Source organism: Mytilus trossulus, chromosome 7, assembly GCF_036588685.1.
Source record: "Mytilus trossulus isolate FHL-02 chromosome 7, PNRI_Mtr1.1.1.hap1, whole genome shotgun sequence".
Classification (NCBI taxonomy): Eukaryota; Metazoa; Mollusca; class Bivalvia; order Mytilida; family Mytilidae; genus Mytilus; species Mytilus trossulus.
Genome location: NC_086379.1, coordinates 74,794,040 through 74,820,354, shown reverse-complemented (window position 1 = coordinate 74,820,354; position 26,315 = coordinate 74,794,040). Strand labels below are relative to the sequence as shown.

Sequence of the window (26,315 nt, the reverse complement as noted above, 5' to 3'; positions counted from 1 at the left end):
ACATGTGAATTTTGGGATGAAACATTTTATTTTTATATTAGAATGAAACTGAAATTATCAAGGAATATTGAATTTGTATTATGAAAGGACAACATAAGTTTAGTACTAGTTACTGTCAGTTACTGCGATACATGTCTCAGTATCAACATCTTATTAAAAGAAGTAACTTCAAAGCATTCAGTTTCTCTATACATTGATATATGAAGATGTGATATGTGAATGCCTATGAAACAACTCTCTGTCCAAGTCACAATTGTAAAAGTAAACTATTATAGGTCATAGTACTGCCTTCAATACAGAGCCTTGGCTGACACCAAACAGCAAGCTATAAAGGGCATATAAAAATGACTGTAAGACCATTCAAACAGGAAAACCAATGGTCAAAGCTATATAGAAATGAGAAACACTTATGAAGCACATCAATATGCATTCTTGAAGTTACTTCTTTTAATAACCTGTTGACATATGTTACTTATCTACTCTCTGGTCAGGTTGTTGTCTCTTTGACACATTCCACATTTCTGTTCTCATTATACATTATCTATATTTTTTGTTGACTAGATTGATAAGTTTGACACGGAGAAGAATTCTGACGTTGTGGATATCCTTGTGGGTGGTAAAACAGAGGCCACATCTACACTACTAGACAAACTGTCGGGATATTTACCAGCAAAGAAAACTTATCGTAGCTATAATAATTACCTTATTATCAGATTTGTTACAGATTCAGCATCGCAAAGAAATGGATTTCTAATTAAATACTCCACTGGTTAGTCTATAAACAATAATGCATGCACCTTTTGTTATATCACACCTTTTTCACTGAATGAATTTGTAATCTGTTCTGGCCTTGTGGTCATAAAACTTTCGAGCAAGATTTCTTACTCAATAATCAACCAATCAAAATACTGGATGTTGTGTTTCGAGCATGATTTTTGTGCTCTAAGCACTGAGCAAAGTTTTATGACTTCAACCCCTGAAGAATAACCTGAGTTGAAAAATTGAACACTTAAAGACAGCAACAACAAAAAATCACCACGAAAAACAACAAGGCAAAAAATAAAGAACCCACAGAGATTGAAAATTGAAAATCTATGAAATACAATGTAACTTTTGAAAACTTTTGGTTCTTAGACCTGGATTTACATTTTGTTTTTCAGTTGAAGCAGATACATCTATTGCCATACCATTGACTGCTGAAAACAAACCTTCTACATTGACTGCTGGCAAAGAATACCTTGGAAACAGAGATTATACCTGGGTCATTAAAGCAAAGAATGCACAGAAAATTGTAACAATAGAGGTACTATTTGAAAACATCTTCATGAGAAAATTATTGGAAAAAAAACAAATTATGTTTTTGGCCAGAGACTTTTCTGATAAGAATCATGTTTTTCAGCTACACATAAACTAATTAAAGATGTGTATATAGGCAGAATTTTGACTTTCTCTAAATTTCCCCCAATGACAGATTGCTGAACTTTATTTTATCGCTTTAAATGGAATCAGAAATGAAAGGTACAGGGTTTGTCCACTTTAACATTTAAGCTATCTTCCTCAGTATTCTATTTGAGTCAGCTTAATATGAGTCATAACTTGTATTGAAGTATATTTTTAAGAGATTATTTATTTTCAGAGAGTATCCCTTTCCCTGTTTAAAGGTGATTACATATTTATTTTTCAGAGAGTATCGCTTTCCCTGTTTAAAGGTGATTACATATTTATTTTCAGAGAGTATCCCTTTCCCTGTTTAAAGGTGATTACATATTTATTTTTCAGAGAGTATCCCTTTCCCTGTTTAAAGGTGATTACATATTTATTTTTCAGAGAGTATCGCTTTCCCTGTTTAAAGGTGATTACATATTTATTTTCAGAGAGTATCGCTTTCCCTGTTTAAAGGTGATTACATATTTATTTTCAGAGAGTATCCCTTTCCCTGTTTAAAATCCCTTTCCCTGTTTAAAGGTGATTACATATTTATTTTTCAGAGAGTATCGCTTTCCCTATTTAAAGGTGATTACATATTTATTTTTCAGAGAGTATCGCTTTCCCTGTTTAAAGGTGATTGCATATTTATTTTTAAGAGAGTATCGCTTTCCCTGTTTAAAGGTGATTACATATTTATTTTCAGAGAGTATCCCTTTCCCTGTTTAAAGGTGATTACATATTTATTTTTCAGAGAGTATCCCTTTCCCTGTTTAAAGGTGATTACATTGCCATACATGATGGAGATTCTCCCTCCTACCCACTACTAGCCACTTACACTGCAGACAATAATGATAATCTGATGAGAGATCCCAAGTCTCACATAGAACCAGCATGGCCACAGATTGTATCATCTACTGGTAACCAGATGTATATTATTCTAAGAACACTACATACTACATCAGGATTAGGATTAACTCTTAGATACTGGCAAGGTAAAGCATGTAAACATACTTATTGTCTTCTAGAACTACTTGAACATTGATATACTGTGGATTCCTTAAAAATACCAATTTTTCATGGATTTTGTGTGTATAGGGGAACCACAAATTTAAAAATGCAATGAATTCAAATTTCCTAAGGAGTGTATGCAGACTTTGTCAGAACTATGAAATTAAATATTCATGAATATTCAAGTTTTCCTCAAACCATGAAAATTGTCTTGACAAGAGACCAAATGACACAGAAATTTTTAGAAGTGGGCACACATTGACTGCCTAAGAGGGGGCCTGCTCCGGTCATGCTTCAGTGATTCCCTATATAAGCAACCAAATTTTTCCCAGAAAAGGGGGCTCAGGCCCCCTTGGTCTCCCCCTAACCCCCCTCTGTATAGGTCACCATATGGCCTTCAAAAATGAGTAAAACCCATACTGCATAGTCAGCTATAAATTATATGATACTTGTATAAAACATTTCAATATAAATACAATCATAATCAGTAAATTTGGCAAGATATTTCATCATGTGCACTCTTAGAGAATCTAGTTTTACTGAAACTAACAATATTAATTCCAACTGTTTACTTAATTTGTTGTAAAGTAGAACTTTTCAAATTAGGGTTAATAATTTATTTATTTTCAGGCTGTGAGGTAAACCTGACATCAGATACAGGTGAAATTTACTCGCCTGGATACAAGAAATCAATTAATTATGCTAATTATCAGAAATGTTCCTGGAAAGTAAAAGTACCCAGTGGTAAAGGTGTTACTTTGTTTTTCAACAAAGATGCTGATTTTGAAGATGAAAAGGATTTTTTACAGGTATGATTAAGTTATATCTACTCTTAAAATGATTTGAGGCTAGATTAAATGAGTAAAAATAGTATCTGTATTTTATGCCCCACCTACGATAGTGGAGGGGCATTATTATACCCCCGCTTTAAAAAAGGGGGGGTATACTGTTTTACCTCTGTCTGTCCGTCGTACCGTCCCGTCAGTCCTTCAGTCCGTCCGTCAGTCAGTCCGTCTCATGAAACTTTCGTCACATTTTTCTCAGGAACTACAATACAAGGATTTCTGAAATTTGGTTTCATGGTTTATCTAAGTCAGCTATACCGTGTGATGCGTTTTCAGATTGATCACTTGACAACTTCCTGTTTACCGAACACTTGTATGATTTTACACATGATAGCCAAGTTGAATATTTTCGTCACATTTTTCTCAGGAACTACAATACAAGGATTTCTGAAATTTGGTTTCAGGGTTTATCTAAGTCAGCTATACCATGTGATGCGTTTTCAGATTGATCACTTGACTACTTCCTGTTTTCCGAACACTTGTATGATTTTACACATGATAGCCAAGTTGAAAATTTTCGTCACATTTTTCTCAAGAACTACAATACAAGGATTTCTGAAATTTTGTTTCAGGGTTTATCTAAGTCAGCTATACGGTGTGATGAGTTTTCAGATTGATCACTTGACAACTTCCTGTTTACCGAACACTTGTACGATTTTACACATGATAGCCAAGTTGAAAATTTTCGTCACATTTTTCTCAGGAACTACAATACAAGGATTTCTGAAATTTTGTTTCAGGATTTATATAAGTCAGCTATACCGTGTGATGCGTTTTCAGATTGATCACTTGACAACTTCCTGTTTACCGAACACTTGCATATTTTTACACTATTAATATTATCCACTTGCGGCGGGGGTATCATCAGTGAGCAGTAGCTCGCAGTTTACTTGTGTTTTCTGGTCTGTGCATCTGTTCATTTGTCTGTCTGTCCCACTTCAGGGGTAAGTTTTTGGTCAAGGTAGTTTTCGATGAAGCTGAAGTCCAATCAACTTGAAACTTAGTACACTGTCCATCCGTTTGTTTGTCTGTCCGTCTGTCACGCTTCAGGTTTAAGTTTTTGGTCGCGGTAGTTTTTGATGAAGCTGAAGTCCAATCAACTTGAAACTTAGTACACATGTTCATTATGATATGATCTTTCTTCTAAAGCCAAAATAGACTTTTGATCCCAATTTCACGGTCCACAAAATGAAAGTGTGAGTTTCAGGTTAAAGTTTTTGGTCAAGGTAGTTTTTGATGAAGTTGAAGTCCAATCAACTAGAAACTTAGTACACATGTTCCCTATAGTATGATCTTTCTAATTTTAATGCCAAAATAGATTTTTTTCCCAGTTTAATGTCCAATGAACATGGAAAATGATAGTGCAAAAAAAAACACTTTTAAAGGTTATTAAATTAAATGGCTGGTAATTTCCTGTCAATTTGATAAACAAAAAGAATCCCAGAATGACCTATATGTTAGTTTTGTCATATAACGTCTGGTTTTAATTCTTCTCAGTTGAAAGTAACCTTAGCGATTTCTGAGAAATTTATCATTTTGAGTCATTGAGAAAAGATTTCTGATTCCTTGGTCTGCAAGAGAGGTTACCCAGCAGACATTTGACGTTGTATTAACATCAGTTTGACGTCAGACCCTAACGTCGCAACTACGTTAGATTTTGGTTGTATATGAAATTTTTTAGATGTCGAAACTTGACGTCTACCCAACGTCAAAAACATACGTCTGTACAACGTCAGTACAACATCCGACCAACTAACAGGATAAACCTAAATAAAGATGTTCAACTTATGTACAACGTCTGATCAACGTCATAACAACCACATTAAACCTTATTGAATATCTTGAGATGTCTGTACAACGTCTAATCAACGTCCTAACAACCACATTAAACCTGTTTAAACATCTCCTAATGCCTGTACAACGTCTAAACAACGTCCTAACAACCAACAGTAACCCTCTTCAAATATCCTCAGATGTCTGTACAACGACTAATCAACTTTACAACAACCAACATTAAACCTCTCAAAATATCTGTAGGTGTCTTTAGAGCTGATTAAAGACGAAAGTAAATCATTATTAACGTTCTTGAATTTGACAACAAATAAAGGTAACGTCCTGAACAAGTGCTTCAACATCTTGAACACATCTTCTTTTGACTTGATGTGCTGAGTCTGAAGTGGAAATACATCATGATGTATAAGATTTTATCCAGTAGGAGAACCAAACAAATATCAATGAGCTAGTAGCTAAAAAGGAGAACTATGATCTTTGATCACTTGAAATTGTGTTGAAACAAAACAATAAATAATTGAATGAATCTACATATTTTATTGTGGTATTTTTAAAAACATCAATGTCAATTTTCTGCTCTATTTCTATTGATTTCTTTTGCTCCATCGGTTGATTTCGCGGCTTTTTTCTTCCGACTTATTCTCCTTATCTGTCCGGTAGATACTTCTGGTAAGCTGTCTTCATGTTCCGTTTCTAAAATGAAAAAAATATGTAATTTTATATGTGAAAACCAAACAGTTAAGAGACAACGTGTTAAACCCCTGAATTCAAAGCCTTAGAAATTGTTCTAGGCTTATATAAAATATTCTTTCTATTTGTTTAAAAAAAAGCAGGTATCATACATTGAAAATACAGATCAGTGATCGAAAATAAGAAGTATTTTTATTAAAATTATCTTGAAATATCCCAGAGATCTTGACAGTCATTCACTGAACTAGAGAAATAATAATTAATGCACCGCGAGCATCGGGATATTTACAGTCACACATCTTGGGGAAACAATAAATTACTGCACACACTAGATTTTGACAGCCACTTATCTTTAGAAACAATAATGCCCCCCTCCCCCAAAACAAAATCATCAATATCTTGCAAGTCACTCATCTTGGGAAACAATAATGCATCAGAAGCACCGAGATCCTGAAAGTCACTCATCTTGGGGAACATAATGCACCACAAGCACCGAGATCTTGACAGTCACTCAACCTGAGATACAATAACGCACCACAAGCACCACAAGCACCGAGATATTCACAGGCACTCTTCTTGAGAAGCAATAATGATCCACAAGCACCGATATCTTTGCATTCACTCATCTTTGGAAACAATATATTTATGCACTGCAAATACCAAGCTCTTTACAGGCACTATAAAATGCACCACCAGCACCGACATCTTGACAAACACTCATTTTTCAAAATAAATAACCCTTAAACAAAAATATGCCCATAGTACATGGATGCCCCAATCCCACTATCATTTGTTATGTTCGGACCGTGAAATTGGGTTCAAAACATTTTTTGGCATTGAATTTAGAAAGATCACATCATACGAATCATGTGTACTTCAAGTTTCAAGTTGATAGGACTTCAACTTCATCAACAACTAACTTGACCAAACATTTTAACCCATAGCGGGACAGATAGACGAACGAACGGACGGATGCAGAGACCAGAAAACACATTGCCGTTAAATGGGAAATAAAAATGTATCCTTCATTGCCAGATAGACCCCTATAATTTTGATATAATTCATAGTAAATATTACTCATGTATAATTGATTATATTGATATATTTTATCATATTTAAATTCTTTATCAAAAGATCATTTTTGCATGTTTGCTATAAGCAAGAAGTAGACACAATGACACTTTTTTTTCTTCGAACTGTAATAAAATCCCAGTCTTTTGTGATACTTGTTTAGTCTATGTTTATATATCAAAACTATAGGAACATTTGCTTTTCCCTTGAGTTTTTAGTGCTACCGTATAATAATTAAGTATGGTCAATAGATAAAGCATCCGTTACCATATAAACCACTTTGAAATTGGGCAGATTGTGTGTTAATTTGCTTTGGTCACACGTTTTCCTTATCTGCACATTACTTCACCGAAAACATGTTGTAATACATGCTGTGAGCGACAGCTAGTGTAGAAAAGAATTGTTTGTTCTAAATGTATTTCAAGCTAAGGAATTTCATGCGTTGTAAATCTTTTGACTTTTAATTACATCAAAATGTAAGAACAAATTTGTATCGTCCGATAATATATGAGACAATATCTGAAAAAGTCGATTTTTTGGCAATAAGAAAAAACAAAACAAAATATCTTTAGACCCGGTATTTTAATAGCACAAATCGAAGAACACACATTGTGGATCTAGGAACTGTTGTCTGTAATTCAAACAATTGTTTAATAAGGAAGCAATGGCTATTTTAAAAATGGTACAAAAAAATCCAGTTCTTTCCTGTTACCAAAGTGAACCAATTTTAAAAAGTTTCTAATGGGAATAAGAAATAAGTTTAAGACACTATTTGTGGTTTACTAGTATATCCTGCAATAGTTTATCAAATGCCAATTATTGATTTTAGCATTTGCAATACAAAAGGTTTAGAAATATACTTAAATATAGTCAGATATGTCGGTAACATGAAAGAATCTTGAGTAACAGGACAACGGTAACAGGACAGAGTTGGTAACAGAAAGGATTTTTCTGCTTTATTTAAAAGTTTAAGAAAAATACATCATTTTAGATTGGTCACAATTGGAAAATAACAGCAAACAATGTCATTTATCCTTTGAAACTGTATTTGCAAGATGAAAAATCTGCCTAGGTAATGAAAAATTCTAAAATAAATTCCTTGCTGTTACTATCTACTATGCTAGAATTGCACAATGTTCTCTGCTGTTATCAAAGGGAAAAACTCTATATTTTTATTCAATATACTGTGTATTATTTTGAAATTTATTGCATAAGGTGGTGATAACATAAATAAAATGAAATGGTTGGCATATAGTAGATAAACTTTTCGATTCTTTAGTGAAATTGTCTTTAGCATCCTTCCTGTTACTGATGATGGTTATGCTGTTACTTTTTATCAGGTAACATGACAGAACGTAACAGAAAGGAATTACTCGATAGTTTTTGTCCTTTTTATCACATTAAATGTAAGTGTATTTCCTGTGACATATTACATTTAAAAAGATGATATAAAAACACACCTAATGTTGTGGTGCACACATAAAATTATTCTCAGAAAGTGTAAGAAAAGGCTATAACAGGATAGAACACCATAAAGTATTTTTCTATAAATTCGTACCTTGGATGGGCTTGAATTTTCAAACCTGACCGCCTTTCCATCTATTTCTTTGTACTAATGCATTCAGGAAATGATGCTTTTCAAAATACATAATGGGAAAATAACTCTTGGTCTTGTAAACGTTTCCACAGGTAAAAAAACCTGATTTTAGGGGGGGGTTGAACATTTAAATTACAATATTTTATTGGAAGAAATACAAGAATGAGTATTTAATTGGCAGGAGTTGGTGCATTATATAATTTAGTTTATACTGAAACTTAAAATTTTCAAAAAAGATGGTTGAATATAAAAATAATTGCTGGTGAAGTGGGGGACATGGAAAGTAGACTTTGGCAGATATTGTCTCATATATAGGTGAACTTTAGTAAGGTGTTATAAATAATTACTTACCAGACAAGTACATTTTTCTATTTCATCCCGATCCGATGTTCCATGATAATTTATGAATCAATCCTCCCTGTATCTGCAATGATGGAATTTTTTAGAAGGCGTAACAATTTAGTTGCTAAACTTGTGTCTTATTGTATTCATTTTGAAATTTTGAAAGTTGAATAATGATAGAATTATATACAATTGGCAAACGCCTATGTAATCAATTATTATCAAATCAATGTTCATATTTTTTGATAAGATAATGAGCTCTTTTACCTATTACATGTTTTTTCATTGATAAGTAAAATATATCTCAAGGTTAACATAGTACTCCCATGGACAAACCTTTCTTCATGAATATGACAGACTACGCGTATTTGATCTGAGATCTGATCTACACAAATCCATACAAATCACTTAACTCAAACTTGCGGGGACAGCGAATAATTACAGCTTCAATACTGTATACACTAAATTAATATATTATTAAAGCAAACAATAAATGAAAATTACTATGGACGTTTAATAGCTATGAACATCAAACACGCCTCTTGGAGGTTGTTTTTGCAATCAAATTGGCGCACAAAAATTCGAAATGTCGGACTCGTTCGCATGCGCAAATTGAAATCAAATCTGTATGTGTAATTGAAATATTTTAGTATTAAAAATCGTGTCAACTTGGTCAATTAGTAGATTTATTTATAAAAGTTATTATTGAGTTAATTTATAAAAAATATCAGTAAATCAATATAAATAAAAAGTTGTGTGCTTGCAGAGAATGTGTGTCCGTGTACGTGTGATTTCGATATTTTAGATTGATTAACACGTTTAACCGACATTTGGCATCCGACGTTGTGTTGTCAAGACCAAAAACCAAGGTTATATAGACGTCGTTCTATAACGTCGGACAGACGTTTGCTAGTTGACGTTGAGCCGACGTTGAATTTTGGTCGCCGACGTTGCGACCTATTTTCAACCAAATATCGACGTCTGTACAACATCGGGTGCCTGCTGGGTAACATTAATAAAGATATCACTCTCAGATTAACCAAAATATGGCATTTAAATATGGAGTGAAAGAAAGCAGATATTGTCCACAAGAAAACATTGTCAACAGAGGCAAAGGGAAACAAAATGGCAATAATCAATAATGTTATCTGATTCATGATTTTTGGAGCATAGAAAGTTTACAAATTGTATTGTATTTATAACCTGACATATTTGTTTAAATAGGTATTAACAGAAAGTGCTGATGGAAAGAGAACTGCTGTCCACAAAGGAAAAGGGTTCGATACTGCTTCATTTCTCCAGCTGGCAGAGAAAGGTATAGGGATAAATTCACCTGATGGGAAGATATATGCAACGTTTACCACCGATTCCGTTCTCAATAGAAGGGGCTTCTATGGAGTTTATTCTATTGGTAAGTTTAAGAGCAAGTGTAAATTTATGTTCTTTAACATTGAATACTTAGGTACTTGTAAATAACACTTGAGGAGTTTCCAAATCATTTATAAAACTTACTCATTGAAATAGTTACGCTTGATCCTTCGTAAAGTACTCCACCATTTCACATATATATGAAAATCAACAATTTCCATTCTAAAATATGCACAAAAAAAGACAAGATTAAAAGAGGTAAATTTTGGTCAGTCGTGTTTTCCATGATTACCAAATATTGCTTGAGGACATTTAAGATGTGCTAGCTTTAGATATTATGGTCGATTATTTAGCTTACATAAATGTGATTCTTCCAGCAGGAGTCAAAATCTCCCACTTTTCAGACCTACTGTCCCTCCAGTTAAATTTGAAATCTTCCACTTTTTGAAAATGTTAACCTCGTAAAATTTTCAGTGAACATTTTTGTTTTTAAAAAAGATAGGGACAGTGAAAAAGTCAGAGAAACTTGAAATTGATATAAGAAAAGTCGAAGAAAAATGGAAGTTTCCTTTTATTGATTTTGTGTCAAAAAGTAAATGGAAAAAATTATTCTGAGGTGTTTAGGATGAAACTGTGTATACAACAATAAATTGAAGATGGCTGGAGGACGTTTAAGATGTGCTAGCTTTAGATATTATGGTCAATTATTTAGCTTACCTGATTTAACCCTGAAGAAAATCTAATGAAGAAAGTGTGTTTTAACTTTGTCTTGTCAAATAGTTAAAATGCATGAGAAGTTTAAAAAAAAATATATATTTACTTTGTATTGCAGATTGTCCTCATCCAGGTTTCAATGAATACACAAATGTTCCGGTTATCAAAAACTATCATTATAGAGACATTATAACTGTGAAATGTAAACCTGGCTACTCCTTCAACTCTGATTCTATCAAGGAACCTGTCACTATGACCTGTCAGTTTGGTGGAACATGGGATATGGTCATTCCTAAATGTCAACGTACGTTTTATATTGATTAGAAAGTTGAAAAATAAAAAAAAACATTAATACAACTCAAAACACAATTGTAGATGAGGGACAAAAAAATTAGTTTGATCAACATTGTAGGACCTACTCAGTTTAAAAAAAAATTATGTAATTGTTCTCGTCGGCAATTAATTTTATATTAACTGGATGTTAAGCAAGCAATAGTTGATTAATCAAAATACATTATTGATGATGTTGAAGGATGATGAAAGACTCTACACATGATAACAAATACCAAAAGTTTTTGTTTTGATTTTGATTACAAATTCCAAGATTCATTTTTTCTTTCTTTTTTTGTAGCTTTGTATTGTGGTCTACCTCCTAACATAACTGATGGTTTTTATCACAATTCTACTGGTGTCATTTATGAAAGTGAAGTTCGTTACAAGTGTTTCCCAGGATTTTATATAAGTTCAAGTGATGCCATCTCTTGTGATAATTCTGGTAGTTGGAGTAAATCACCATCTTGTATAGGTTTGTCATTAATTTTTATGGTAAATTCAAAACTGTTGCTGAGTTTTTACTATTGCAAAAATTGTTTATAAATTTATGCACACAAATTATAGTATGGTGCTTAACGATCTGAATTTAAAAAAAAAAGAAAAATACAAAAACAGGAATATAATAAAATACATATTTAGAAATTTAATTGCCTTCTCAGATAGATGCATTCAGTCACATACTTAATCCTCTTTCAAAAAGTTAACTAGTAAAACAGTGCCTGACCCTATTTTAATCAATATAATAAATTGTCATGTTTGTATTTTATTTCCCGTTGTGGATGCTTATAAAAATCAAATTGTATTATGATATCATTATGTATGTTACTTTTTTTTAGCCGCCACTTGTAAAACTGCTCCAGATGTTGTTAATGCTATAAGAACTGTTGTTACTGGAGATCTTACATCTTATGCCTCTATCGTCCAATATGACTGTAATGATGGCTTTCAATTGTTTGGGGAACCCATTTTGTTTTGCCGCTCAGACAATACCTGGTCAGCAACTCCACCATCATGCAAAAGTAAGAATACACCTTATTGCTATTTGTCTACCATTACTGGACATCACAAATTAGTTTCTGTAAAAATTTGACGTCAAAATAGAAAATATCTAATACCGCAATGGAAAAGTGATTGTTTTATGACGTCAAAAGATCAAGCGGAGCAGATTTCAAAATAGTGATAAGGTTTATAGAAACATATCATTAAGCTTCCTTTTTGTTAAAGTTAAGTTTTATGCCTGCCAGACAGACATGTTCACCTAATAATCATTCCATACAACAAATATAGTTGACTTATTGCTTTTCGTACTTGAAAAACAGACCAAAATACAAAACTTAACATTGATTTATAAACCATCTGACCTTGACCTCATTTTCATGGTTCAATGGTCAATGTACAGGTATTTTCTATATGAACAATATATAGTTTGGATAACTTTGTATACTGATGAGGAGCTGAAACAATTACAATAAGTAACATGCCTTCAATGAGATGTGCATCACATACCTAGATATTTCTTGACTTAATTTAGGCTTTGCTTTTCATATGTGTTACTAGAATATATAATTTTTTGATTGGAAAAAAATACATTTGTTTATTAAAAACACTAATTGTTATGATATTTTTAGGCTTAAGGTAGTTTAATTGGATAAATATTGTATTGAACAGGCACAAGTGGTAAAATTTGTTTCTCTTATAATAGAATTGGTATGATTAGTTTAGTGCAATATTTTGAATGGATATGGGCAGAAATAACAGGAGAGAAATTCAAACACCTCGTGGTTTATTAAAATTTATCAAAACAACAATTTGAAATTGGAGAATATATTTTATATTACAGAGCTCAAATGTTTGTTACCAGAAATTAAGAATGGGAAACTTTCAAAAAGTACCTTCCCTGAATTTAAGGAAGAGATTACAGTAACATGTGATGTTGGATTTAGATTAAATGGTACAAAGACACTGACTTGTAATGAAAACCAGACTTACGAGGATTTGCCCACATGTGACAGTAAGTAGAAATAAGTCTTACTGTGAAGACAAAAAAAAAAATTCTGATACTGAAGACATACTTTATACAAAGATATCCAAACTTCATGAAAATCTGCAGACCTACAAGTCTTGACTGCAAAAAAATTTACCAGGACTGCCTGTGTTATGTTTGTTTTTAGTGGAAGAAGACGTCAAGTCTTCTGAAGACTTAAGGGGCCGACCCTTGTCTTTGAGTCTCTGTATTCCGCATTCATTTCGTGTATTACAATTTCAAAACAACTTAGATTCCTTATACCGATTTTTACACATGATTAGGCATCTGAATCATTTAATTTGTAAATCATGATTGTAAAACAATCACTATCGTAAATATGAATCTTTTATTTATGTAAATGATTAGATTTCATCTCATCCTCCCTCCCACATGAACGTTATTTGTTTACTTGTAACAGGATGTTTTAACTGTAGATATCTGTATTACGCATGCGTGAATTTGGTATTGGGACAACTCGCCCTGTTTACAAGTTCGCCCTTGAAGTTACGAAATTGCAATCCTGCAGACAAGAAGATTTTGTTTTTATATAAATAAAAAGGATATATAAAGTGTTGTCTTTATTCATGGTTTTCCTTGTCATGTGAATTAGATGCCCTTCGTAACACTCCCGTGTATGAAATATTTCATGAATGAAAATTTTTAGACGCCATATTTGATCATTTCTTATTACTACTGTACGGTTGAATTGACACCTGTGTTAAATTTTACCTGAACATCAAAGAAGATGTATAATTATATGGCTTCACTTGACAGCTTGGGTGTCAAACATACTGGTAATCAACGATGTTTACCTCCGGCTAACAGCCGTTGTGTTATCAAAACGATGTGTATTGGGAATATTGAAATACTTTTTTGTTACTTCCCTTTGTTTTAGCCTGTTTTCAGTTATTTTGCTTTTAAAAGTGTAAATTGTAAAAAGACTATAAATGATTAATATTTTAATCAAATAATCATAAAATGATGTTGATTAAATGAATTTAAATGATTTTGGACAAATAAAAAAATTAAAATTTATAAATTATTTTAGCAATCTAGACCTCCTTTCAAGGATTACATTGAAGTTTATATTTTAAATTTGTTTCTTATTATTATGTACAACTAGACTAATAAAAGGTCTATAATAAAGATAAAAAAAAATTACTAATAAAAGGTCTAGTAGTCAGATTAATAGACTAATTCCTAGTAAAATCTTGAAATTTAAATTTGTAAATGATAGTATATATTAGATTTTATTGTGTAAGCTAAGAAATAGCAAGATACTTTACATTGTTTTTAAGTCTTTTTAAGCTTTCTACAAATATGACTTTCATAATGCTTAAAATCCATGCAGTACTAGTGTTAGTGTGTGTTATTTTTTTAATTAATTTACGATGTTGCAAATATACATGTGGAGCTTATTTCTTTCTTACTTGTCTAAACATTTATAAATGATAAGGAGATGGAGACAAAAATATATACAGATAAGATATATAAATATAATGATTTATTTGCAAGCAGTGAACAATCATTTGTCAAAAACAAAACAAAACATGAAACAGATTCTTCTTATTATTTTATTTTATTCAAATAGAGAGTCAATAAGGGAACTATAAACATTACAATTTGATGGAAATTTGAAGAAAAAACACAATTTCTACATTATTTGGTCACATTTACGACAAAATTTATGTCGATAAAAAACGTGATGTTTTGACCATTCAGTACTTAATAGATGCATAGTTCTTGGGGAAAAGTTTCATCAAATAATATGAATATAAATGACTTTTTTTGTGCTCATTTTTTACAGTGGGTTGTGATGATCTTCCAGTTCGGTTACCCTCATTTGGAGTGTTGTTCCCAACCTGTTAAAGGTTCATCATTGTTGAGCACAGTCTCTTTGACACATTCCCCATTTCCATTCTCAATTTTATTATTCAAAATTGGAAATTTCAACAAGCATCTAATATTCTTAATCTGGAAAATAAACCCTGGTCTCCTAGCTTCATGTATATTTTTTCTACCGATTTAATATATAAGTAGAATCATGCAAACAGACTTAAGGAAAAGGCATGTAAGTTCATCATACAAATATGACACTTTTTCTAGACAATCCAGATCTTGCAAAATACGTCGCTAAAAATGGTAACCTTTAAAAACCCATATGGGAACTTTCAAAAGTTGGCGGGTATGTAACAAGTCTTACTATTTTTATGCTCCATTTATGGGCAATATGTTTTCTAGTCTGTCCGTCCGTCCTGCTTCTGGTTATAAAGTTTATGGTCGAGGTAGTTTTTGATGAAGTTGAAATCCAATCCACTTGAAACTTAGTACACATGTGTTCTTCTTGATATGATCTTCTTAATTTTACTGCCAAATTAAAGTTTTTACCTAATTTTCATAGTCAACTGAACATAGAAAATGATTGTACGGATGGGAAATCCATGTACTTATGACCTTTTCTTGTTTGAAGAAAAAAATACATTTTAACAATAATGGAACAAAGCAGCCTGGGTAAGTGGGGCTGCTTTTATGGTAATTCAAGTTACTTTTTATTCACCTTCTTCCACTTCAGAGCTATCAGCTCTTTGATTTCTAAAAGACAATTTTGTGGTCTATTTCTTGTTTGTTCCACTGATGTTTTGGTTAGTTTGGCAAAGGCTGACAGCTGAAGGAGGCCTATGGGTGTGGGAGTTTCTTGCTACATTGAAGACCAACTGATGGTCTTTGGCTGTTGTCTGCTCTATGGTCGGGTTGTTGTTGCTTTGACACATTCCCGATTTCCTTTCTCAATTTTATAAGTTTTTCTTGTTTTCCCTGTGATAATTTGGATAAAAAATAGTACCTAATTCTGACTTGTATAGTGAGGTTTTTTTCTTACCCCAAAAATAAAATTATCTACTATCTGCTGTTGTATCACTATAAGAAACCATGTGTCATTCTGCCACCTCATACACTTCTGTGACATCAAATTGTTTTGCAATATTTAAAACACATTTTTTTTATTTAGTTTGTTCATGAAAAAATATTTATGATCAGTGTCTGATTTGTAGTATAAAAGTTGAGTTATGTCCCCTTTGCTTTAAATTTTGACCATGTTAAAATGTTAAGTTTTCTAATTAAGAGAGTTTATGTTATGTCATCAATGGTGTGTATCTATATATTGTCTTCAATGCACAATTCTGTCTTTGAGAGAATATGAGACTCCTGGCCTTGCGGTCATAAAACTTTCGAGCAAGATTTTTGTACTCAGACTCGAGAATGAACCAATCAAAATGCTGGATTTCATGTTTCGAGCATGATTGTTGTGCTCTGAGCACTGAGCAAAGTTTTATGACTTCAACCCCTGTTCTCAATTGTGTGCTGAAAACCTCTTTACTAATCTATGATTTCAATCTGTATTTCAGATATTGATGAATGTATTGAAGGTACATCTAACTGTGATCAAAAATGTGTTGACAACATCGGTAGTTACACATGTCATTGTAACCTTGGATACAGTCCTGATGTTAAGCAGAAATGTATAGGTAAGTTGTCATGACAACATTGGTAGTTAAGACATTATTTTTTTCCTGGATACAGTCCCAGGCACCAATTCAGAGGGAGTGGGGGAGGGGTTTTGGGGTTTGACAATTTTTTTTGGACAATCAATATATTAGAGTTTGGACATGTAATTGGAACCTCCCCTTTGTCCTGGGTTAGGACCCCCCCCCCCCCCCCCCCCCATTTTTAAAATGGCTGGATCCACCCCTGAGTTCTGATATTAACAAGACTGTACAGTGTCATATAGTGGTTAATTTCTGTGTATTTTAGTTTTTTGTGGAGAGTTGTCTCAATGGCAATCATACCACATCTTATTTTTATGACTCACTTAAGGTCAATATGTTTTTCAGGCTGTTTTATTAATTCAACCATCCATTTGTGTGTTTGTCTGTCCCTTTCGTTTGTTTGGCAGTCTGTGGACCTGCTTCAGGTTACATTTTTAGCTCACCTGGCCCGAAGGGCCAAGTGAGCTTTACTCATCACTTGGCGTCCGTCGTCCGTCGTCGTCCGTTGTCCATCGTCGTCCGTCGTCGTTAACTTTTACAAAAATCTTCTCCTCTGAAACTACTGGCCGAAATCAAACCACACTTGGCCACAATCATCATTAGGGTATCTAGTTTAAAAAATATGTGGCATGACCCGGTCAACCAACCAAGATGGCCGCCACGGCTAAAAATAGAACATAGGGGTAAAATGCAGTTTTTGGCTTATAACTCAAAAACCAAAGCATTTAGAGCAAATCTGACATGGGGTAAAAATGTTTATCAGGTCAAGATCTATCTGCCCTGAAATTTTCAGATGAATCGGTCAATTGGTTGTTGGGTTGCTGCCCCTGAATTGGTAATTTTGAGGAAATTTTGCTGTTTTTGGTTATTATCTTGAATATTATTATAGTTAGAGATAAACTGTAAACAGCAATAATGTTCAGCAAAGTAAGATCTACAAATAAGTCAACATGACCAAAATGGTCAGTTGACCCGTTTAGGAGTTATTGCCCTTTATAGTCAATTTTTAACCATTTTTCGTAAATTAAAGTAATCTTTTACAAAAATCTTCTCCTCTGAAACTACTGGGCCAAATTAATCCAAACTTGGCCACAATCATCTTTGATGTATTTAGTTTAAAAATGTGTGGCGTGACCTGGTCAACCAACCAAGATGGCCGCCACCGCTAAAAATAGAACATAGGGGTAAAATGCAGTTTTTGACTTATAACTCAAAAACCAAAGCATTTTGAGGAAATCTGACATGGGATAAAAATGTTTATCAGGTCAAGATCTATCTGCCCTGAAATTTTCAGCTGAATCGGTCAATCGGTTGTTGGGTTGCTGCCCCTGAATTGGTAATTTTGAGGAAATTTTGCTGTTTTTGGTTATTATCTTGAATATTATTATAGATAGAGATAAATTGTAAACAGCAATAATGTTCAGCAAAGTGAGATCTACAAATAAGTCAGCATGACCAAAATGGTCAGTTGACCCCTTTAGGAGTTATTGCCCTTTATAGTCAATCTTTAACCATTTTTCATAAATCTAAGTAATCTTTTACAAAATCTCCACTGAAACTACTAGGCCACAATCATCTTTGGGGTATCTAGTTTGAAAAATGTGTCCGATGACCTGGCCATTCAACCAAGATGGCCGCCACGGCTAAAAATAGAACATAGGTGTAAAATGCAGTTTTTTGCTTATAACTATGAAACCAAAGCATCTAGAGCAAATCTGACAAGAAGTTAAATTGTTAATCAAGTCAATATCTATCTGCCCTGAATTTTTCAGATGAATTTGACAACTGGTTGTTGGGTTGCTGCCCTCCAATTGGTAATTTTTAAAGAAATTTTGCCGTTTTTGGTTATCTTGAATACTATTATAGATAGCGATAAACTGTAAACAGCAATAATGTTCAGCAAAGTAAGATCTACAAATAAGTCAACATGACCTAAATGGTCAATTGATCCCTTAAGGAGTTATTGCCCTTTATAGTCAATTTTTAACAATTTTCATTAATTTGGTAAATTTATGTAAATTTTTACCAAATATAGTTCTCTGTTACTAATGGGCAAAGTTCATGATAGATATAATTGTAAGAAGCAAAATCGTTCAGTAAAGTAAGAACTTCAAACACATCACCATCACCAAAATACAATTTTGTCATGAATCCATTTGTGTCCTTTGTTTAATATGCACATAGACCAAGGTGAGCGACACAGGCTCTTTAGAGCCTCTAGTTTGGTTAAAGCTTAAGGTCAAGGTAGTTTTTAATGAAGTTTACGTCCAATCAACTTGAAACTAAGTACACATGTTCTGTATGGTATGCTCTTTGTAATTTTAATGCCAAATTACAGTTTAAATCTCAATTTCAGGGTCCACTGAATGAAGAACATGATAGTGTGAGTGAGGCATCACTGTGTACTATGGACACATTTCTGTTATATATTGAAGTTATATATTTTGTCTGATGCTGGTAGTAACACAAGTCATTGTGACCAGAAATTGTGATATAGTCCTGATGTTAACTAATTAGATGTTGGTTGTCATGACTGACATTGTTATGACATTTATAAGTTGGTCACCATGAAGATATAAGTAATTTATATCATTGGAACATTAGATATGTTCCGGACCATAGACCATATGAGTATTTGGACCATAGGCGTAGATGGGTATATACTCATATGGTCCGACCGTACGCGTATGGTGTGGGTTATTAACTCTCTGTTACAGTTTACTTTTAATACTTCTAAACTCGTTCATTAAAAAGACAGTATCATATATTTATTAGGTAATTTTATTATAATATTATAATAAAACGATTAGCTAAATAAAAATTAGAAGTTTCACACAGTTAATTTTTCTTACTTGTCAAAACTATAATAAACACATTTTATACCGATGGTCATTTCTGGTTTGTTATTACGAGTGAATAGCAATATGTCGACTTAATAAAATAAATTCCAAAAATTTCTTAATGAACTGTTACACAAGAAGTCACTGGAAAGTAACATAGTTTATTTCAGTTGTCTTGTGAGTATGGTGTATTGCAGTCGTGCTACAATATTTGAGGTCTAGAGCTTCTTAAAAAAAAACGTAGACATATTGGAATGGCCCAAGACCTCTGTATCAATGTACACAGCTATAAAAAGGTTAGCTTTTCACTTGCAAACAAAAGGTGTAAATGAAAAGGATCGTGCACAACCAAGACTTGCAAATGCAAAAAAGCTATGATACCGTGTGGAAGTAAATGTCACCCAAGCCTACATGCAAGAATGTAATTAGCGATGAAAACTAACTATGGTATCAATATTTAATTTTTACGTAGTATTTAAATTAAAAAAAAAATACATTGTCATCTAAACATCATTGTTTTTTTTAGACAAATTTTTGTATTATTGAAACTTTAATAATGTAATTTAAAAAAAAATACCTATGTGGTCCCAATACTCATATGGTCCGGCCCGTTAATAACCAAACGAGTATTATACTCATATGGTCCAACCATATGAGTATAAGCATATGGTCCAAATACTCGTATGGTTCGGAACATACACATATGGTCCAAATACTCATATGGTCTGGGGCAGATACATCCCTAATGTTCAGATCTAGGTTGTCATGAATAATTGGTAGTCTGATAAATAGTTGAAACCCTAGATACAGTGACTGTCATGAGAGTTTCAGTAAATATACATCATTGACGCACTTTATTCAGTCCTGATGTGAGCTAAAAATATAGAACCATGTTTCAAGGACAGCTTTTGGCAGTCACACATGGTTACATTAATGTGTGGCACTTAACTAATTTGTAAATGATTTTAATCCCACCATTGACAAGAAATGTATTTATGCTACAGATATACCTGAATGTGACAGGGATGACAGAGCTGGCTGTGACCACACGTGTAACGATGTACCAGGAGGGTACCAGTGTGACTGTAAGAAAACAGGGTATCAGTTATTTACCAAAGATTTTGCAGCCAATTTCACTGTACCATTAGTTATGGAGAATGGAAATCTGGGAAAAGTTTACAAATTGGACCATACTTGTGTTCGTAAGTTGCATTCACGGTAAAAATAACCATCATGAGTAACACACTTTGATGTCTGTCAGAAAAGAATATTTGGCAATTTTAATACGATTTTCTTGTATAAGTAGGCAATATATTTGGTTGTATCTTATAGAAATTCATTATAAACATGGTTATTAAACAAATTGCATTAAAATTTTAATTATATCTCTCATATCTCTCAAATTTCCAGCTGCTTTATGGAGTAATGACTTAACAATAAGGACTATCCATTGGCATAAATTGAAGATCTGTGTGACATTGTTAGTTGTTCAATAATTACAATATTAAATGCACACTATTGTTTTTTTAAATATACAGTATACAATTAATTTTTTTTAGGCAAACTTTGTCCGACCCCACCCTCAATAGATAATGGTATGTTGATGACCCATCGAACTGTTCATCAGTATGGAGATACTATACAATATTTCTGTGACATTGGTTATGTTATGAATGGCAAAAAATTGTTCACCTGTGACAGCACTGGACAGTGGTCACCAAGGAAATTTCCAAAATGTCAAGGTTAGTGCAATGTTTTGGAAAATGGAAACATGTTTGTTGAATTGATGCAAGAATGATCACCAAGTCTTTTTCTTATATGTCAAGGTAAATGTAGTTATGAGTTTTATCGTTAAAAAAAGGATACCCTGAGGACTAGAAGAATTATCCCTTGGGCATTCCAGGACTTTGAACTGATTTGGGACATTTTTTAAAAATAGACCAGTATTATATATTTATTGCAATGCCAGTTTTTGAATATCAATTTCTCAGTACAGGGGGATATATTGTACATTGCTTATGCAGAGACTATCAATTAGGGAAACAAGGAGAGGGTTTGATATAGTGATCTATATCACCTGTCATGGATGACTGTATGAAGCCATTAAAGTTTTTATGCCTCATTTATGGGCATTTTGTTTTGTTTTCTTTTCCGTTTGTTCAGCCTTTTGTTCATCCGTTTGCCCCGCTTCATGTTAAAGTTTTTGGTCAAGGTAGTTTTTGATGAAGTTGAAGTCCAATCAACTTGAAACTTAGTACACATGTTCCCTATGATATGATCTTTCTAATTTTTGAAAAAGGCCAAAATTAGAGATTTTAACCCATTTGCACGGTCCACTGAACATAGAAATTGATAGTGTGGATGGGGCATTTGTGTATTTGGGACACATTCTTTTTTATTCATTGATTAGGAAAAGTGTACTCACAGAACATAATTACTATATATAAGGCCTTTTTATTCAAGTCTTAAAAATATGAAATTGATGGCAATTCATGAAGACTATATAAGACAGTCAAACTGTTACAGTCCATGTATAGCCTGTCAAGGTTGTTAAAAACTTCCATTTGTTGTCAGTCCATGAGACAGCAAGATTTTCAATACATTTCTATCTTTTCAGCATACAGCTACACATATGTTGGCTGTTATCATGACGACACTGATCCAATGTTGGAGGAAATGCATGAAAAGAAAACTTTGTCAGCAGAAATCTGTTTCACACAATGCACATTTTCAGGATGGAATTCAGATCAGTATTTTGCAACACAGGTAAACATAATGAACATTCATTTGATGTAATCTTTTAGAAATATAAGATCTAAAACATATACACATGTAACAACAAATCCACAGACAATGTTATTATGTCTTGCATTCAATGTTGATTTCTAACTACCATGGAGGGAATTGTATTGTTCATGTACATTTCATAGTGTGCTTTATTGGAAAGATGACATAGAAAACCTTTTTGAAAAATTAACTTTTCATACTGATAGGAATAAAATTTAGTTTAAGGGGTTCAATTATCCAACAGAGTCCAAATGGTATGTGTTTAATCAACTAAATAAAGATCACCATATAGCCTGATATATATAAGACAAAACAATAAAAGTAAAACAATTATGAGCGCCAGCATCTAAAGACAACCAATGAATGAAACGCTCCTGACTTAACAAGGAACACATTGAATGAAGCTTTGTTGTCGAGCCTTCGACTTTAGTCAAAAAAGCGAGACTAAGCGATCCTACATTCCGTCGGCGTCGGCGTCGTCCACAAATATTCACTCTGTGGTTAAAGTTTTTGAAATTTTAATAACTTTCTTAAACTATGCTGTATTTCTACCAAACTTGGACAGAAGCTTGTTTATGATCATGAGATAGTATCCAGAAGGAAATTTTGTAAAAATAAAATTCCATTTTTTCCGTATTTTACTTATAAATGGACTTAGTTTTTTCTGCAGGGAAACATAACATTCACTCTGTGGTTAAAGTTTTTAGAATTTTAATAACTTTCTTAGACTATCCTGGGTTTGTACCATACTTGGACAGAAGCTTGTTTATGATCATAAGATAGTATCCAGAAGTAAATTTTGTAAAAAAATAAATCCATTTTTTCCGTATTTTACTTTTAAATGGACTTAGTTTTTCTGCGGGATAACATTACATTCACTCTGTGGTTAAAGTTTTTAAAATTTTAATAACTTTCTTAAACTATCCTGGGTTTGTACCAAACTTGGACAGAAGCTTGTTTATGATTATAAGATAGTATCCAGAAGTAAATTTTGTAAAAAAATATATCCATTTTTTCCGTATTTTACTTTTAAATGGACTTAGTTTTTCTGCGGGGTAACATTACATTCACTCTGTGGTTAAAGTTTTTTAAATTTTAATAACTTTCTTAAACTATCCTGGATTTGTACCAATCTTTGACAGAAGCTTATTTATAATCATTAGATAGTATCCAGAAGTAAATTTTGTAAAAACATAACTCCATTTTTTCTGTATTTTACTTTTAAATGGACTTCTATTTTCTTCCAGTTAACATTACATACAGTCTGCAGTTAAAGTTTTCAAAACATTTAATTTATTCATTTAACTATCATAGATTTTTACCAAACTTGGACAGAAGCTTCTTACAATCATAAGATAGTATCAAGAGGAATATTTTTATTGATTTTTTCCTCATTTTTGTTAAGCCTGCGATTTACAGCAAAAGTAGGCGAGACACTGGGTTCCGGGGAACCCTTACAAATTTTTCAAATAGTTTGCTGGAAATCGATTGACTCTCGACATTATCAAAGGGATCTCAATTTATCTCCTTTTATCTCAAACAATAATTATAATGTGAATAATAGATTTATGTAAATATGTTTTGTACAGGCAGGAAATAAGTGTTATTGTGGTAATGGTACACAACTGGGTAGCACTAAGTACACTAAGAGAACTGAGAAGGAATGTAACATGGCCTGTGTAGGGAACACACAGGAAATATGTGGGGGAATTTGGAGGTCATCTGTGTATAGAATTACTACAGGTTAGTATAGAAGATTCTCTTAGAGTTCTCATGTATCAGCAATACTAGAGCATAGTTGAAATTCTATACCTTTTTATCAAAGATATTAACCCTTTCCTCAATGTTATACTTTTTTTTTTTTGCATACTTGATTCGCATAGGATTTTTTCAATAAAATGCTGAAAATATGCTTTAAAGTATTAATGCATTGTGAAAAACAAATATTTCATCAAATAAATTTAAGTCAGACTTTCTAATGAATATCCTGTTCATATTGGATACAAATTTTATTTAGTCTGATGCAGACATTTAGTAGTCAAAGCATTTCAACTAAGGTACTACACAGGCGGCAAAAGGCGTCACTATGGAGTATTAAAGGGGAGTGGCATTAAAAGGTGTCAGTATGGAGTAAAATGAAAGTTTAAAACTAATATATTAATTGGCATAGAATGATTAATTAATTCTTAATTCTTGGATTTATAATACTTTCTGCACACAGTGGAAGCTAAGTTCTCTTGAGGTGAAAAAATAACAGTAATGCAAAAATAATGCCAATGTGAACTTGAAAGTATATGAACCGTGAAACAATTTTTCAATGAAATTTTATAAGGAATTCTGTCAAATTGTTTCATCAAAAACATAAATTGATTCTTTGCATGTTTTTGACTTAATTCTTATAGATGTTTCTTACATGTGATTACATTTCATAATTTAAAAAATATGATACATGTTTAAAATTTAATGTTCTGTGCAACATGTGTTAACTTAATTTAGTTATTTCAATATATGTACATAGGTGTGTGTTTAGTGGACCCCTACAAGACACACAGTTTGATACGTCAGCCTTCATCAGTCAGCCATGAGGTATCTGTGCAGTTTGGCAACACCTTAAACATGAACTGTACTGTACCAGGAAAGGAGGAGTTTACCAAGGAAAGGAAATGTATCTACAACATGACAACAGACTCTTACTATCTGTATGGCAATGATTATGAATGTGGAGGTTAGTATAACACAGCAAGGGAGGTAACTGTAAGGTTAATGGTAAAACAGACAAGGGGAATAACTGCATATACTCTTCAAATTAAGAAGCTTAGGGCCTTTTTCAGCAAAAAAAACCCCAACATTTGCATGTCAAGTGGAACAGTGTTTCAAATATGTATGTATGAGTGTTTATATGCTAATATGTCAATTAGACTTTGATTTTCTATTAGATGGTCTGGTATTTTCATTTAAGATATTATGTATATTATTTGTGATGAGCTTTTGGCTTTTTGAAGGATATATAACATGTTTGCTTCTATAGAATTGTCTTATTCTAAAATTAAGCTCCAATTAGGTCTGATTTAAAAAAATAATCCTGCTTTGTTTCCCTATTATTTTAGTATATGACATGTATGCCCCACTAGCTCTAATGCAAAATTTTAAAATCCTATTTCTAATTCTCTATTTTATATTGTAGAAATTGACTGCGGGAATCCTCCTTCTAATATAACTGGAGCAAATTTCACTTATCCTTCAAACTTGAAATATGGATCCATGTTTGAATTTTCATGTTCCAGTTTATTTTATGTTGACGGAAAGAGCATTAATGGATCTACTAATATAGAGGTGAAATGTGAGGCAGACGGTCAATGGGATTTAGGAAGTTTACAGTGTTTAGGTTGGTATCAGTGAATTATAAAAATAATGTCGCATATCTTTTATTGAACATACTAACTTAGAATAAGAACATACACTTGTTGCAGACAATTTCAGATATGAATATGTATGAAAGACCTTCATAAGTAATAAACACATAAGAAAAAGTATACAACAGAATAACCTTTACTTTTGGCCATTAGTTGAGAATAACTTCATCAATAGATTTATCAATCCGTTAGAAGATCTAAAGATCAACTTGAAATCTGACAAATGTTAGAAATTTTAATCATAACCTTCAGTACTGAATAGAAAGGTAAGGCATGACCTTGACAATTAAAAAGTCATGATGAAATTTTTAGAATTTTTATACACCTGTCGTCTTTTAGATGGGACGTATTATGGTATACTGTTGTCCGTCTGTCCGTCCGTCGTCCACACTTCGGACAATAAATCAAAAACACTTTCACCAATTACCATGAAACTTAAGTGAATTGTTTATATCTATTGACTACACAGCAAAAAGTGCCACGCATGTTTCACGCATGTTAAAGAAAACGTGTGTAA

At 32.7% G+C, this 26,315-nt stretch overlaps 1 protein-coding gene across 2 annotated transcripts in view; it reads left to right on the top strand.

Moving 5' to 3' along the window:
- Positions 1-26,315, top strand: part of LOC134725804 (uncharacterized) — a 145,342-nt gene that overhangs the window by 16,544 nt on the left and 102,483 nt on the right. For both annotated transcript variants that reach the window (XR_010108602.1, XM_063589972.1), the window contains exons 8-23: positions 562-769; positions 1,161-1,303; positions 2,180-2,420; positions 3,067-3,245; positions 9,997-10,183; positions 10,973-11,158; positions 11,486-11,659; positions 12,024-12,206; positions 13,028-13,198; positions 16,618-16,737; positions 20,603-20,800; positions 21,158-21,340; positions 22,216-22,364; positions 23,975-24,128; positions 24,904-25,110; positions 25,570-25,770. Coding sequence is in view for 1 of the 2 variants with exons in the window: in XM_063589972.1 (XP_063446042.1) it covers positions 562-769; positions 1,161-1,303; positions 2,180-2,420; positions 3,067-3,245; positions 9,997-10,183; positions 10,973-11,158; positions 11,486-11,659; positions 12,024-12,206; positions 13,028-13,198; positions 16,618-16,737; positions 20,603-20,800; positions 21,158-21,340; positions 22,216-22,364; positions 23,975-24,128; positions 24,904-25,110; positions 25,570-25,770 (2,884 nt within the window). In the remaining variant the exon portion in view is untranslated. The remainder of the gene's footprint in view (positions 1-561; positions 770-1,160; positions 1,304-2,179; positions 2,421-3,066; positions 3,246-9,996; positions 10,184-10,972; positions 11,159-11,485; positions 11,660-12,023; positions 12,207-13,027; positions 13,199-16,617; positions 16,738-20,602; positions 20,801-21,157; positions 21,341-22,215; positions 22,365-23,974; positions 24,129-24,903; positions 25,111-25,569; positions 25,771-26,315) is intronic.